This window comes from Nuphar pumila, chromosome 16 (genome assembly GCF_984573655.1).
Source record: "Nuphar pumila chromosome 16, dmNupPumi1.hap1.1, whole genome shotgun sequence".
Classification (NCBI taxonomy): Eukaryota; Viridiplantae; Streptophyta; class Magnoliopsida; order Nymphaeales; family Nymphaeaceae; genus Nuphar; species Nuphar pumila.
In genome coordinates, this window is record NC_143264.1 from 85,480,050 (window position 1) to 85,496,856 (window position 16,807).

The 16,807-nt window shown below is 38.9% G+C and overlaps 1 protein-coding gene across 1 annotated transcript; it reads left to right on the forward strand.

Moving 5' to 3' along the window:
• Positions 1 to 4,270: 4,270 nt before the first annotated feature.
• On the forward strand, positions 4,271 to 12,024 carry LOC149813946 (uncharacterized). The gene is made up of 11 exons (XM_089991318.1): positions 4,271 to 4,431; positions 4,555 to 4,644; positions 7,451 to 7,546; positions 7,634 to 7,709; positions 7,825 to 7,929; positions 8,110 to 8,198; positions 8,291 to 8,395; positions 9,935 to 10,072; positions 10,458 to 10,560; positions 10,979 to 11,184; positions 11,729 to 12,024. The coding sequence occupies exons 1-11, from the start codon at positions 4,363 to 4,365 to the stop codon at positions 11,795 to 11,797; spliced, it is 1,146 nt and encodes a 381-aa protein (XP_089847444.1). The 5' UTR covers positions 4,271 to 4,362; the 3' UTR covers positions 11,798 to 12,024.
• The last annotated feature ends 4,783 nt before the right edge of the window (positions 12,025 to 16,807 follow it).

Sequence of the window (16,807 nt, forward strand, 5' to 3'; positions counted from 1 at the left end):
GCATGCCTCTGACATTTCGTAAAATAAAATAAGTGTTTCACATTGGCATGTTCGAGGTATTCAATATACACATGCATCACTTATTTTATAAAAAAAACTCTTGTGTTCACATGCATCAAAATTTTTACGTCTATTTTTGACCGAATAGCCTCTAAGTGTTAGAGTGTTCTTCTCAACATTATTCCAACCTGGTTTAAACTTTGAATAAGATGAGACTGTCACAACTCAGGTATTCGCAATTGTGCATTCTCTTTGAACCGATAAATGTGAAACTTCGACTATGTAGACTTTGATTGTACTCACGTCAAGTCATTCCATTTTGCATATGGGTATCCCCCAGATTCGAGGTTCGAGAAATCATAAAGTTTCAAATTGTTTGGTTGATCTTCTTTTTGAGAAAGCAGTTATATTCTCATCGCAGTGATACTATCAGACATACACGACATGCTCGTATGCCATTGAATGATTGAAGGTTTATGACAAACCACGTTGCATGTCACTGCACTGTACAATGGGATAATCATGTACAAACACATAGATCGCCTTCACATGCAAGATGTTTGATTTAGTTTAAAAGGCTAGAGTGTGGTGAATAGGTTGTTGGCTAAAAGAAGACTTGACACACCCATTTATTATTTAGTTCTATCAAGAGAGAGGATAGGAGGTACAAACTCTGATAAAAAAAGTTGTTAACAACTACGCTCATCGAGTGGCAATGACTCAATGTCGCAGGTCATCAGAGTTGTGAGACATGACTACCAATTATTATCCAAGGTGGTAGATCACACAAGTTCTGCAGAAGTTATGATGCATCCCTCTTTTATTCTTATCTCTAGGGAATTCTCTCTCGGTCCCTGAAACCATCCTCTTTGGATCAAACTTAGATAGCCATTTAGGTTACCAATTCACATAGAATAATAAACTCTTGAACGATCTCAGTTGTTTTTAAGATTTTATCTTGTGAGTACCCACATGTAGATAATTATCAAAACAAAGTTATGATGTTCAGTCTACTTCTTTAAACTAGAAACGATACACCACTGATACCAGTTTGTGGTTTGTTCATTTACGTACGATACAATATTTTTAAATATGATAATGCATATAGTAGTCTTGTCCTCTTGTCTGATATCGTTTCACCTACCAGGCTTTCATGAGTTTGACCTGTTTTATGAGTTACATGTGACAATTTGATGAAAGCTACAAATGCTGGTGTGATGATATCAAGAATTTATTCTCTTTGTTGTTCGCTCTTGAGCACATTTCAATATTTTATCTTAAGACTTTTGTATAACATTGTTTCTATACAAAACCTTGTTTTGAATATTTATAGTTTTTAATGGATGTATGAAAATACGGACCCAAATCTATGATATTTCAAGACCTAATTTGTTTATTAAATTTTTTGCATGTAGACCGCTCAGGGTTCGCCGTCTTATTCTTTTCAAAGTATTATGTTCCCTAAACTATCATTTTAACATTAAAAAATATTGATTATAAAAATTCCAAAATTTTCCTAAATTTTACAAGTTAAGAATTCTTGAGAGTTAGAGATAAGCCCTCAGTTTTAAATTATTTGTCTAAAACACCTCTATGTCCAACCCACAATGTTTTGACTTACGCAATCAAACATAGTTGGCGAGAATGTGGACTAATACTAACAATTGGTGGATGCTTAAGATTGAATAGAGGATAGGATGTAGGATGAATTTGGTATATATCGAGGATCAGTGTTCGCATCTTACACAGATCCGCCCTAGCCTGAACTCCAAAGTGAAAGCCCTCGAGAAGTACACATATTTTGTTAATGGAGAAAACTTGATGAAGATAAATATTGTGATAAAAGAAGCTTCTCGGTAAAAAGTTTTGAGCAAATAGTGATACATTAAAATGTTAAAAATAAAAATAAAAATATGAATAACGTAAAAAAACTCCCAAAAAGTGTGTCATCACACATAGAAAAATGCCATATTTCCAAAACAGCTTAAAAAAATGTTTAAAACCATACTCGTCTAGTGTCACGGGCCTACTTCTTTAATAGGCCAATGCAGCGCGACGATCCTTCCTTACCATCACAAGCCTTCCTGTCGCTCACTTGCAACAACGAAAACTTTGATAACTGAAAGTGCAAGAAAGCAAGAGAATAGAGAGGGAAAAAATCACAATCACTCGAAAGCAATCACAATGAGGTTGAACAAAAGAAAGCTCTTCGTATTTACATTCATTCACATTTTTGTCCGAAGGCTTGTTACATTTCAGATCTATGGACTGACCCTTCAGGGTATTTTTCAACCTGAACCAAAGTACATGGGCGACCCAAAGAAAGTTACTAGTGACTCAACACTTTACATAAAGACACAGCCAAAGCAAAATAAACTCTAGACACAAGTATAAAAAGTAGGTCATAGGAGAATAGACTCCCCCCTTCAAGTCATGCGCCGCCCTCGGTGCCATCTGGTTCATGGTAGGCCTTGACTTCGGTTGGATATCGGCTCTTCATCCAGAATGTTGTCTCCCACGTTGGCTTTGTTGTCTCCTTCCACTGCACCAAATACTTCTTCGCTTCCCCCAAGTAATTGACCTTGTGGCAAAAGATATTGCAGAGACGCTTCTCGGCTTGTTGTGTTGTCGGGGCTCTCTGCAGGATAGGAGTGCATTGTAGCACGCTACGTTCTGGATCCCTCTCATCCTGTACGATCCAGGTAGAGTTTCACCAACACCTAGTCCCCAACATGAAAATTAGCAGAACGATAGTGCTTGCCCGCCCACTTCTTTATCCTCTTTGTCGCTTTGTGGAAAAATGTCTTCGCCAGCTCGGTTTGCTCATGCCAATCTCGAACAAACTGATAGACAAAGGATGGCCTTTCCTTCTACTCGACTAGAGTGTACGAGGTTAGCAGCTACTGTCTCGTGGCTATCTCGAACGAGCAGTAGCCTGAAGACTCGCTTTGCTGAAGATTATAGCAGAATTGAGCCATGTCTAAGAGTTTTACCTAGTTCTTCTGATTGACGTTAACAAAGTGCATGAGGTATTGATTCAATAATCTATTGATGCACTCTGTTTGCCCATCAGTCTATGGGTGAAAACTTGTTGAAAATATCAGATTAGAGCCGAGTAGCCGAAACATTTCATGCCAATTTTTTTTTGTGAAGAGCATCGCGATCACTCATAATGTTTCTTGGTACACCCTAGTGCTTCACCACATTCTTGACAAATAGCTTTGTTGTTTCCTCTGCAGGGCACTCTTTGAAAGATAAGATAAAGATGACGTATTTAGAGAAATGATCCACCACCAGCAGGATGAAGTTGAAGCCATCTACTTTTGGCAAGCTAACAATGAAGTATATGGATGGTGGATCGATACTAGAACAAGTTGAGTAGGGTGAAGAAAAGAAGTAGAGCAAAGATAAGTACAAAGAAAAATTGGTATATCAGATAAAACTGTGTTCTTACCTACAACGACATTGTCGAGGACAACAATGGTTTGGGTGGGGAAGAATGTCTTGGACCGAGCCTTTGAAATGGGGTAGGTGCAATACGAAGCCCTATTGTGTGGAAAATGCATCGAGTGTAGGAATGCATGGCATGCATTAGTTTGATTGGTGACGTGCAGTGATAGCATGACATGCGATAGGTAATGGTATTGTCGTTAGTGCATCGTTATATGGCGGCACCAATATGAATTATTGTTTGGTTAAGCAGTGCCAACGGATCTGAGAATTTTGCCTTTGGAGAGTTTGTTAAGGACCTCTCGATTTGTAGGAGTTTTTCACGTGTAACGTTTGAATGTACGAAAATGCAAATGCGTTAAGGCTAATTTCTTTAGAGATCATCTTAGGTGATTTCAACCAAGTACGGTGACTCGGGGTTAGGCGAGTGAATGCCTAAGCATCGATGAATGAGTCTTGGTGATGCTTTTTGCTATGGTGTTTAATCATCAATTGGTCTTCGAATTGGGGGCTGCACGGTCTATTTCTTCATTGATCAGGTTTTGTTATAGCGTGCATATGAAATCACAATAGGCTCTTGATGATATACAAGACTAATGCAAATTTATGCTATTTTCAGAAGTTATAGCTGATATAAGATGATTATGCACTAAGTGACATGGACTCGATGAAATAAGCATTTGAAGATGTATTTGATTAGCTTTCAGTTGCCGTTAAGCTGGGCAGTCCACTGACGCGCGGGTTTGCTAAAATTTGGCCTGACTTCAGGAGACTGATTGCGTTTTTTCAGAAAAACAAACGAACAAAGACCGATGTTTCTTCCCGTGTCCCTTTTACGGCTTTACCCTATCGGCCAAATTCTCATCCATCGCCCTCCAAATTGTGGACGCGTCCAGGGTTCTTCTCGATTCGATGAAAATGGACCTGGCGAGGGGATCTCACGTCGTCTTCTTCCTCTGCTATCTCCTTCTGCGGATCCAGGTTCGGCTTCCCTTAATCTCTCTCTCTCTCTCTCTCTATTTCCTTTTGATTGTCAATTGCTCAAGGAACTCGCCGTAGATCCATTGAGGTTCTAGCTCTCACTCTGTCTGATGGATTCGTTAGGGCGAGAGCCATACGGGAAGGGTCTTGTTTCTCGATAGTCCCGTGAATCGGTATCTCCGTTCCAGCCCGCAAGAGAACGATGGCAATTTGGTAATTTTCCTTCCTACTTCTCGTATATTTGATGTTTTTCACATGTATTGATCCATTAGGGCTTAATCAGGGAATGTTTGAAACTCGATGGTGCACTCAAAGCCCTAGTTTTGGGATCGATTGTGTGTTTCGTTCGCTAATATACGATAGGGATCTTCATATTTCTATCTGTAATGCTACGAGTGGCTTAGATGAAGGAATTGATATCTTTAACTACGGTGGATTCGTTGATGTACGATTATCAGCGTGATTTTGCTTTGTTCATTGTTGTATTAGTAGATGCAGAGAATTTTAGTTATCGGGACGGGTTAGTTGGGAATATTGTTAGCTCTAGAGATTGCAAAGATTGTTGTTTGATGTAGAGTAAAGGAATTTCTGCTTTATTTTTCAATTTTGAGCTTTGTAGAAGGGCGATGAACTTTAGGACAGGAAGACTACTTGAGGCTAGTTTGATGATTTTCTAACTTTGGCAATATAAGTATGAGGCTTCTTCCGATTTAACATTGGATTAAAATTTCTCCACGTTTGGCCATTAACGGGATTCCTTTTCTGCACCTCTAGTAGACGGTAAGAAGAAAGGTGTAGGTATTCAGTGGGGTATTTTTTGTTTTTCAGCTGAGCTCGCTAGCGACGCTCCATTATCTTTTTAATAACTTGGAAATTAGAACCTCCTTTAAATACAATAGGAACAGATTTACCATAGTTGATTGTGAGATCAAGTGCCTTCTTGATGCATTTCATGCAAATTGAGCATGGGTGACAGTTGTGCATTCTGTGTGGGGCCTTAATGTGCTCTTGGAGGGAGCTTAGAATTGAAGGATGTGCTCCTGTACATGTCCACTGTCAAATGAAAGGTTTGACATTTCACACTCAATAAGTTGATCAGAGTGGATACAAATTTAGCATCACTCTTTTGGTTTGGAAACTTGACCCCACGTCATTATTACTCTGCCTTACCCGTTAAGTCATGAGAAGTCTAGTCCTATCCTTCTGTTCACTTCCCACTTTTTGGAGGCAATGTTTTTCCCCTTCATAGGAACAAATGCTCGCAAAGTGTTTCTTGGGCCAGATTCTTTTGCAGACAGGTGAATTTTAGCTAATTTCATTATTTGTAGATTTGGTTTTTTAAGGAGCCACTACTCTCTAGTTGTCTGCTTCATGTATGGTTTGAAAGTTACAATGTTTTAAAACCATTGGAGGCCATGAATGACCAAGATTATGAAGGAATTGGGAGTTACTACTGTTGGACCAATGAAGATGTTGTTTGGGTTCTATTATAGTAGTCTCCATTTTGTTGTTCTATTTTTCATGGATAGCAGATTCAGTGTTTCATGGTTCAATGATATTCATCAGTGCATGGTTGTTTTATAACTTTTATTTATATCAAAAGATGTATTTTCTTAATTAAGGCTATAGGTTCAATAATTTAGTGGTGAAAGCATTGTTTGGTCCCTCCTTCCTTTCAATCCATTTGATGACTAGTAAGATAGTGTACGTCTTGTATTATGTTTATTATCTTATTATTTTCTTTTGATATAAATTTTAATCTTCTTTTGTTCGCCAATGCATTTTAGCATGTTTCTTGTCCCCACTGTGTTGCTCTGTTGTTTGAGTATTTGCTATGTAACCTTTTGCGGCATGGTTCTTTTGAATATGTGATGTGTTCTTTTCTCTTTGTTGAATACATGTACATGAACACACACACACATACAAATTCAATAATGTAATACCTGTCATCTCATTTCTTCTTGTATGGGATTCCCCCCTCTGTGATCCTCTGTCTGATCTACTCTTCTTTTGACAAAGTGAATAGTTTTTCTGGAAATAAAAAGGCAAGACTCCAAGATTATTTGTCTCAGCTGGAATCTTGGCTCCTAGTCTTCTCATGTTTGGCTTGATGAATTTATTTTCTTACGTCAACTTGGGAGGGAGATTTGTTAACTAAAGTGGCTGTCTAGGTTTGCCTTTTTGTCCATTCATATTTGCTTATTTTCTTGTCACCAACCCTGGAATCATAGACCTGAAAGTTAATAGGATGGCTTGCCACTGCTAGGATGGGGATGTTTGGTTTATCTTGCAATCCTTCTTAGACTTATATCTTTTGATTTAAAATGAATGTGTTGTTCTAGAATTGTTGCCTTCTCTATCCTCTTTCTGATTCTCCATCTCCGTTTCACACTCCCATCCTCTTCCTGCTACTCATGTTTTTGGGTGGGAGAATCTGCAACACATCCTTGTTATCTTGTGATTTTTACTTAGACACTATGTTTTTTTGGTGGCATGCTTGATTTTATTGATATTTTTTGCTTCTTACAAATATATTTTGTGATGGACAAAATAAATTGCTTTTAGATTTTTTTTATTTTTAATATCTGAATCAAGGGATTAACCTGGATCAAAATTTTAACCAAGTTCTCAGTTAGGATTATGCATGATTAGACAGCTGTATATTTAAGCAATAAAAATACCACAATCAACTGTATATTTAAGACCTAGAATTCCAATCATGTTTAGATTTATCTGAAAGAAGGATTACGGTTGTGTCACTAGCTCTCAGTTGGAGTCTTAGTAATGACCATTTTAATTTGCTCCTCCATTGTGGGGAGATACAACAAGCTTGAGCTGCATTGGTTTGGATTTCAACTGTGGGATAGATTCTTTTGCTGTTTGAGGATTTTAGTTTTTGTTCTGGAGAATCCATTCGTTGAAGCCTTGCTGTTATGCCATTTTGTAGAAGATACTCAAATAAGTTTCTTTAGCTTCATTAACTTCATATTATGATTTTAGATATTAATGAATGTTGCAGGCCAGTTCAATGTCATCTTCTGATATTGCTGCTACTGTATCAGTGTTGCTTGGGTTTGCACCACCTCCATCTCTTCAGGCTGCCTCATATGCTAAGGTTTTATTGTCTATTAAGTTACTTATTCTATAAAAGGGTTTGGATTATGAACAATGTTTTCATAGCACGACTGCTTTTCAATCTCAGTTAGACAAGATTATCCTGCCTAATCCATTTAATAAGCCATATGCTGTGATGGTTCTGGAAGTCAGTGGTTTTGAAGGTTTGTCAACCTTCTTGAATTTGTTTGAAAGCAAGCAGTTCTCTCCTTAAGTTATTTTCAAATAAGTTTGTCTTGAAGACTTATGGGTGGTTCTCCATACCAATTTGCTTGTCAGGTTCGTTGATGCTGCTTGACCACATGAAAGTCCAAATAGATGGTGTTGATGCCTACAGTAGCAGGGTTCTTGTAGATTCTGGCAAAAGCGAACTTGGACTTTCAGGTAATTGGTGGTCATCAAGAATTTGGGTTCTTTCACTGGCTTAATGATTAACTCTAGAGACCATTTATTTGTTGGGGAGAATGGCAGCCCCCTTTGCATTTCAATGATGAGTTTAACACTATCACATTTGAATATTATGTAATGCTGTTATTAATGCTTTGCTGATTAAGTTTCTTGCAGATGAAGATGATGTGGCTCTTCTTCGCCTGGATGAACCGTTAGGTCTTGAATGTAATGCAGCTTGCATTGAACAAGAACTGCATGACCTTGTGAGTGTATTTCTGTTAGATCTTCACTTTTGCTATGATTTCCCTCAATTCTTACACTTTTAACATATGTTTTTTTTAATGAATATTTGCAGGCACGTTTTCTGGAAGGATCATATGTTGGTACCAATGAACCATTGGAGGGGAATTTAAACTTACCCTTGACTGGTGGCACCTCTCTAAATCTGCATGTTTCAAAGGTCTCTCTCTCTCTATCTCTCTTTTCATTTGTATATTCAATCATCATATTTTTTTCTTTGTAGTCGTTATATTATTATTATTTGATAGGCAGGCTGGGTGAAACTGTCCTACATGATATAAATACCTAATGCCCATTTTGGCTGGGAAACGCCGCCCATGAAATGTGTTCTCTACTTCAGTGCAGATTCTGACCACATTGAAGATACATATGACATCCATAAGTTTGAATGGGGGTCATTCCTCATGATGGTGTATGTGGTGGGTGCATACCTATGGTACTGGGACACACCAAATTTTCCCCTTCGTACCCGTGTCGACATGCATGTCCCCATGTTGACACACGTCGACACCGGGACATGCCATTTTACCCTCCTGTACATAAAAATTTGTATTCAATTTATAATTATCTTTTCAGTATATAATATATATTTTAGATATAGCATATATATAGATTATATTCAGTTTATTTTGTATTTATGTGATATTTAATATATATATATATATAGCAGTGTCCTCGTACCCACATTTTTTGGAATTGCCGTGTCATGCCCTCTGTACCCGTACCCACACCCAGGTGACATAGATGCATGCTCATGCACTTGTGCTTGTGTGTGCATGTGTGTGTGTGTGTGTGTGTGTGTGTGTGTGGTGTTTGTGCATGTGCACAGGCGTGTATTTTTGTGGTGTGTGCATACATGAGCGTGGATGATGGTAATTTCTAGTTAGTATTAAGGTGCATAAATTCATGTATTCATGGGATTCTAGAAATGCTTGTCAAAATCTGGCATTGATGGTGTTAGGGTTTTCTTATCACCAGTGTTGGGTTTGAACAGATTGTTTCTGGTAGCACTTGGGCCTCTCCCTTTCCCTACCAGTTGGGTAGGTATAATAATGAAAAGGTTTACTTTTAGGCTGTGATTGAATATGGGGAGGTGAAATGCTCGAGGCATTGAAAAAAAAACATTTTCCATCATTTCACTCTTTCCTGCCTTAGGAGAAACCCAACCTCCATTTAGGAGACAATTTTATTTTTTACTGCTTATGGATTGAAAACCAACTTCTGTATTGCAGTTACCCCTCAAAATGAAGCCATGAGTGCGTAATATGTTTCTTTGTGCCCAAGGCTGCCTGTCTTGGGGTGGAAAATCAACTTATGCATTGCAGTTAGTTCTCAAAATAAGACCATGGCATGGGTGCATGTTATGTTTCTTTGTGCCCAAGACTGCCTGTCCGAATGCAGCCTTGGGATCTTAATATTTTGTTAAGCATGATGAGACTAGTTGCTGCTTTTCCTCACCAAATAATGTAAAAGTTCATTATGTTTCCTTTTGGGGAATAACCTCCTCAACATGCCATTTTTTGCCTATAAACTTTGCTGTTGCTTATGTAGAAAGTCTAATTCAGGGAAATTTGGCTACCATAGCATGAGCAGGGTGCGTGGTTTCTTGAAAACAAACAAACGAGGTCTTTAATAAAGATTGAATTTGTATCTGTTCAACTCTTTGTGCCTTATGATTAATTTTTTTTTGTTTCTTCAGGAGGCAGATCGTGACTTTGCTGTAGGTCTTGTTTCTCTTGTTCGAAACATAAAATGGGCAATTGAGATGCGTGGTGATTTTGTTGCAAGTACCCTAAATCGAGCTGAACTGCTGATAGGTCGTTTCACTGGCATTCAGGTGATCATATCTGGCATGGTTCTTGATCATATTCTAGAATTACTTATATTTGCACTATAGTTGTTTAGAGGTTCTGTTTGAATTTATTATTGAACGATACTTGCAAAGACTTTGGCTTGCTTGAAGGTCATCCATAAGTGACTACTTTGTAAATGGTGACCAATATTTGCATTTGAATAATCATACATTCTGAGTCATTTTGATTTTGGATATTGATAAATTATATTTTGCTTAGAATTGAAATCTAACTATTTGTTAGGCTACCACACCGTCTGCTTGTAAGCATCTTGTGTGTATTCATATTGAGGGTCATATCCATGTAGTATGTATTCAACATCTCAGTTAAATGTTACTAATGGTTTGACGATGTGAAAATTTCATTCAGGGTCTGCAAAAGAAATATGGTGCAGATCTTGCTAATCAGGGCATGGAGCTGTTTCTGACCACGTCAAGAAAGTTGTTCGATTTATTACAAACACATTACCAAGGTTAGCAATTTCCTCACTGTTAGCATTGGCAATTTGTTCATCCAAGTTACACAATGAATGACGTTATGTGTGGCCTTGCTAAGAGTTTTGCTGAAATATTTGACCATGTCAAAAAAATGGCATAATTTTTCCAATCACGTCTAATAAGTGCTGTTATGGGATTGTAGATGAAAATTAAGATGATTTGATTTTCATGAAAATTTGAGGGTTTAGTGTTTGACATGTGGTGGTGGTTTGCATTTTATTGAACAGGTTTGATTCATTTATTAAATTTTGTATTGCTTGAAAGTATTTCTGCTCATCTTTTTCCAAACCATCTGAACAGTTCCTGCAGTGGGTGCTTCTTTTAACTTCCACTCTTAACATGGTTCAACTTGAATAGTTCAATTTTGACCATCTTGTCTGATTTTCTTTGCAGGCCACGTTGTTGGGGTTGTTGTAGCCAGTTCAAAATCAGCTTCAGAGTCTGGGAAGGTGCTGGATGTGAAATATTCTGCTCGAGTTTCACGATGGTTGGAGGAAGTAGGGTCTGGTAATACAACTAGCATAGATGAGGTGCAGTTGGTTAGGACAATCCTTGCGTGGACAACTGGAATCATCCTTATTGTAGGAACTCTCATTGGGGTGAGATCTTTCGGCCATCGACTATTTTTCCACATTGTACCAATACCTTTTTGCAAGCATGCTCTCTCTCTCTCTGGTGGATAGTAAAAGTTTAACCTGTCGGTTACACTGTCATTTACGAGATAGGATAATTTTGCTGTGGCTCCAAACCTAACCACAATCCCTCCCCTCTTGTTCCCCAACAGAACCACCCTATAACATGCCAGGCGAACAATTTGACTGAAGTCTGAGTATAGAAATTTAACCAAATCGTTGTATCACTCGTTTAATTCAAAATGCTTTCTTGAACATAATGTCTCCATGGTGAGTAATCTGGATATTTGCCTAGAGGCTGTTGGTCTTGTTGATGTCTGATTCTTTTGGTGAAGGCTTCCCATGATTAGGATATATAAAATCACATAAAAACAATTTAAAAATGTCATGTTTTTTGTATGCAAAGCCTCATAAACTATGTTCTTGTTTTGAGTTTCTTTAGACAGTAGGGTTGTTAATCTTAATTATGAACTGATATGCTCCTTTTAACTTTTTCTTTTTGGATCCACAGATCTATTACCTACTGTACATGCCACTGACAAGAGACACCCTACTGTATTCTAACGTTAAGGTAGATTAATTGGGAGTACAATTTCAGCTGTTATGTGCCACGGTGACGAGTTAATCTGGTGCTTTAGGGTTTTTGGAGTTAATGTTAGCTCCATTTATTTTTGTTGTAAATGCCGTAAACTGCTATGTAGGTTTTTTAGTCACTACTTTTCTTGAAATGCTTTTATATGCTCTCAGGAGATGTAATCGCAGATTCTTAGTATGGAATGATCTCTTTTTTCTTTTGTTGGAGATAAAGTTGAAAAATAATGTATTCCATTGAGCTTGTTTCCTGTTTTCTTTTTTTTTTTGGATTTATAACCCGAAGAAACTGCACCCGGCATGAAGACCTGGTTGTGCCGGTTCAGCCTGCCATACCTATGGTCATCATGCCGGCAGTGCAAAACTCCGAGGCTAGGACCCCTGCTCCCAGAGCCTATGCTACGCGTTAGCTTGCGTAGAGGGGCAACACCCATGGGAATCGAAGCTTGACTGCCCGTCTAGCAGCCAAGGATCCACCCCACTACGCCAACCCCCTTTTGCTTATTAATTTTGCGTTTGGAACACTGCTGAATTAGAACAAACCTTTGAGTTGTGATATCTTGCCGTAATCCACATGGTTATTTCAAAGTTCATCTCATTTATTGAAGCCCTGCTCAGTGATGAGATCGATGGAGCCAGATATGTTCTTTGTTAAATTTGCCAATGCATGGGTGCCCGTGCCATTTCCACGGGCCCAACTGTGTGACACAAACATGGGAGCTGCTTTCCTTGCGGAAAGTGGCACCCAGATTCAATGCTCAACTCCCATTCTCGGGTTTGATTTCAAATCCTATGGTCCCCCAGCTTGCCTATGGAAAAAAAAGAAAAAAAGAACGAAAAAATGCAAGTCAGAAAGGAAAAGTGACTACATTTTTCATTCGTTCCAAACAACTGAAAAACTTGGAAAAGAAATTTTTCTATTTTGACAAGAAAAAAAATTTCCACCTCAGAGATGGAGAAGTTTTCCTATAAAAGCTTTCAGGTTTGAGGGCTACCCTGATCCTGACCAAAGGGCTTTAACATTTTTGCCATCGATTTTTCCCATATCACACAAACAAGAGAAATTTTTTCATAAAATGAATTCTCATAGGCAAAATTTCCTTTTTTATGAGAATTTATTCCTGCTTCCAAACGTGCCCCAAATTCAGCCACAGACCTCCTTATTAGTCATGGTATCATATACACAATATCGACAGCCATTTTATGGGAAGTGTTGAACCCCAAGGGCACGTTCATGGATGATGGGGGCTTCGCTTGTCTGGCAGGAGCAGTTATGCATGCCACCTTGTGTTGGGACGTTGCAAGTTCGAATCCCAATGGTATCCTTATATAACTGGTCTGCTTAACCCCAGCTTTCTCTGTCTAAAAAAAATTTTTTTTGATAGACATAAAAGGGCGTGTTTGCATTGCGGTACAAAACCGTGTGTGGGACCAAGCGTGCGTGGTGTGTACCACATTTGATAACGCCAGACAAAGTTGGCTGCATGGGACACACTGCATCCCATGCAGTGTCATTTGGCGGGATGAGCCAGTCGCAGTCCCAGGCTGGTCTGGGTCAAACGCCGTGCCTCCTGTCCACATGGTGTTTGTCCCGCAATGTAAACACGCCCAAGGTACTACTCTGGATGCTGCAAGTTCTTGGCATATCTAAGGATTCAAATATGGGTCATCGTCCTGACTAGGGCTTGATCCAGATTATCTGTTCTAAATAGTATGTGCGTGAATCTGAGTGAAATTTGGAGGAATATGGTTTAGTCTATTAGGGCTCATTTGATGTGCGGGACGAACACTGCACGGACAGAACACACGATGTTTGTCTAGGATGCAGTGTGGACAGAATCCCTGACAAACGATGCACGGACAAGTCCCATGTGGGACCGCTTTGTCCTTGAGCAGGACTTGTCCGGTGAATCAAACACTCCCTTTAGCTTTGGATTAAATCTCGATAAATAAAAATGATGGGATATTAGCTTGTCCAGCTAAAAATAAAAAGATTTTACTTGTTTTCGGAGGAAATCGATACCACAGGCCTTACATAATATCGAAAACTGGAACTCTGAGTTCAGAGTCGCATCCGGGTCCATATCCGAGCTCACTTTTTCAAAATTCGAATTGAATATCGGGTCAAGCATGAGCCAACCTGTATCCGACCTGTTTGCCTTTTCAAGTTTCAACAGCCCGTGATGTCGGTTAGGTGTAATTTGGGGGCAGTTTCGTTATATCATGAAGAGTTGAGGAGCATTTCGTAATTGGAATTCTTTAAAAGGCAAACACGCGCTTTTGTATCTTCCAATCGATGACGATGGCCCTCTCCATCTCCTTCCCGCCTCTCCTAAATTTTCGAAAATCTCGCCGAAACCCTAACCCTAAAATTCCCCAATTGATTTGGCGTCCGATCGTCACAGGATTCATCGTGGATGCAGAGGAGGCCCGAAGGCCAGAGATCGTTCCGGGAGGAGCAACGGTGGCTCCGAGAAGAATCCCGATGGAATTCGGAGAGTCAGGCTATCAATCGGGGGATCTGAGCCCTCAATTTGAGAACAAAGCCTCGGAAGGGAGCGGTTGTCTCAGGAGGTATCGGTCACGTATCAGATCTCCAATCTCTCGTGTCTCGGAAGGGAGCGGTTGATTTGGATTACAAATCCGGTGTGGCCTTGTCTCGCATTGGCACTCCCGAGCGGATCGAAGATAATGTGGCGGTATTCGAAGGGATTAGGGTTTCCGAGGCCGAGCAAGAGGAGGAGGAGGAAGATAAGAAGAGGTCGAGGAGAAGACGTTAGAGAGATACATATCTGCCATGGAAGATGCTGATTTTTCTTGCATTTTATTGAAGTGTACGTTTAACAGATTTTCTTCAGTGTTCCTTTTCTAGTAGATAATTTTGACATAGGGATTAAAGCTGTAGAACCAAGTAGATGAAGTTAGGACTCGTTTTCTATAGAACTACTAAAAGGTGCCGCTAACCGTTAAAAAATCATTGGGACTGGCATGTGTCACACCAAATCATAGTTTGGATCACCAATGGAGATGGAAGTCTAGTTTCATATAACCTAATCATTTCGTAAGATTTGGTTACTTTTAGACAATAATCCTGGTTGAGACAAGCACAGTTCGGTTGGTGAGTTTTTGTTGATTTGGGCTGATGGATCGTTATCTGCTAACTTCATTTGCAGTTTTGTTAGGATGCGTTTATGTACTTAATGCCCTTTTCTGTTCTTTCGTCTTAAATTGGAGTCTGTTTTTCTATCACATTGGTCAGAAGAGTAGCAGAGATGGATTTTACTCAGGCAAGGAGGACGCTGAATTCTCTGTGTTTTTTAACAGAAAATAGCATGCTTCATGGACATGTCAAGTGAGTGATTTATCTGTGTTATCTATTCTTTTTTTGCGGCAATTTCTTTTCTTGATTGCTGTAGTTAACATAATTAAGCAAGTTGATTATATTGTTTACATCTCCTATACTTTATATTCTGTCAATCCAAAATCTTAACTCATCAACTTGCTCAAGACTCGGATTCCCTATTCAAGATGTGGTGGAATGTGGTCTCAAGTGGTGCTTAGTTGCTAGATGCCTTTTTACGCTGTTGCTAGCCAAATAATCTGGTTACGTCATTTGGTTGTAGATTGTAGCCATTGGGCTTTTCCTATATCCAGAAACCAGGATCAAACGTCCAAATGTAACCAGTTCGGTACTATTTGCCAGTGCATCTGAGTTATGATATTGTCTTCAAACATATGGACAGATAAAGTGATTTATAAGTACTTTTCTTCTAATATTTCAATTAAGGTGGAAATTGGAATATCTGTCCTTTTCCATTCAAAGATAAATTACCTGCATTTATACTAAAAGAACAATAGCACATGTTAAATTATTTTCTTGTTATTTTTTTCTTCAAAATGACAAAAAAGACTTAAGTTGTACTCTTTGGGCTTGGCTTTGTTAATAGTGCTCATCAATTCTGTCTCGCCTGCTTGAATTGTAACGAAATGACATGGGAATCATATACAAAAGGACTTAGCTGCAAAAATTGAGTGTCTTTCACCATAGAGAGCCAAGGGGAAGCCATGAACTTTGTATCCTCTTCCGAGAAAGATTGAAATGATATGGGGTTCAAAGAAAAGGAGGCGATATATTGTGCATTATCTTCATATGTTCCTCCCCTTTTCACAGAGTTGTCATTTGATTAGCTCCACCATAAAGGAGCATCTATTTGGAGTGCCTAAAGTAGAGGGTGTCATCAGCAAATGATTAGCAGAGGCTCCTTGGGTCCCATGATGGAGTTAGACAGAATGAAAAAGGAAGTGAATGTGAAGGAAATGAGCCTCCGTGTGGAGATGTTGAGGGCCACTCATGAGTGGATGGATATAGACTTTGCTTCATTCAAGGCTTCTGAACTTTGCAACAGTGAAGGCAATTTGCTTGTTTTGGGACTGCCTTTAGTTACATTTACCTGAAATTTGGGAACCATTGATTTATAAATTTTTAACTACACATGAAATGATTTTATTCATCACTTTTTGGGCAAGAACAATTTGGTTTAAGACTCATTTTTGAACTAATGATGACTTGTATTTTTTTGTGTACTTCATATTGTTCCTTATTTGCTATAGTGATGGACGAGCTTACGAGATCAATTCAAGAAAATGTGCCGTGGTGTATGTTGTTTGCTGATGATATTGTTTTGATTGATGAGTCTAGAGCTGGGGTTAATGCTAAGTTAGAATTATGGAGACAAACATTGGAAGCAAGAGGTTCTAAGTTAAGTAAGAGTAAGACAGAATATATGGAATGTCAATTTAGTAAGCTACGAAGTAGTGATGGGAGTGTAGTGAAGCTTGGTGAGCAACAAATACCGGTGGATGATTGTTTCAAATATTTGGGATCTATCATTCAAAAGTATGGAGAAATCGATGGAGATATAAATCATAGGATAAAGGTTGGGTGGATGAAATGAAAAAGTGCAACTGAAGTCTTGTGCGATCGTAGAATGCCATTGCG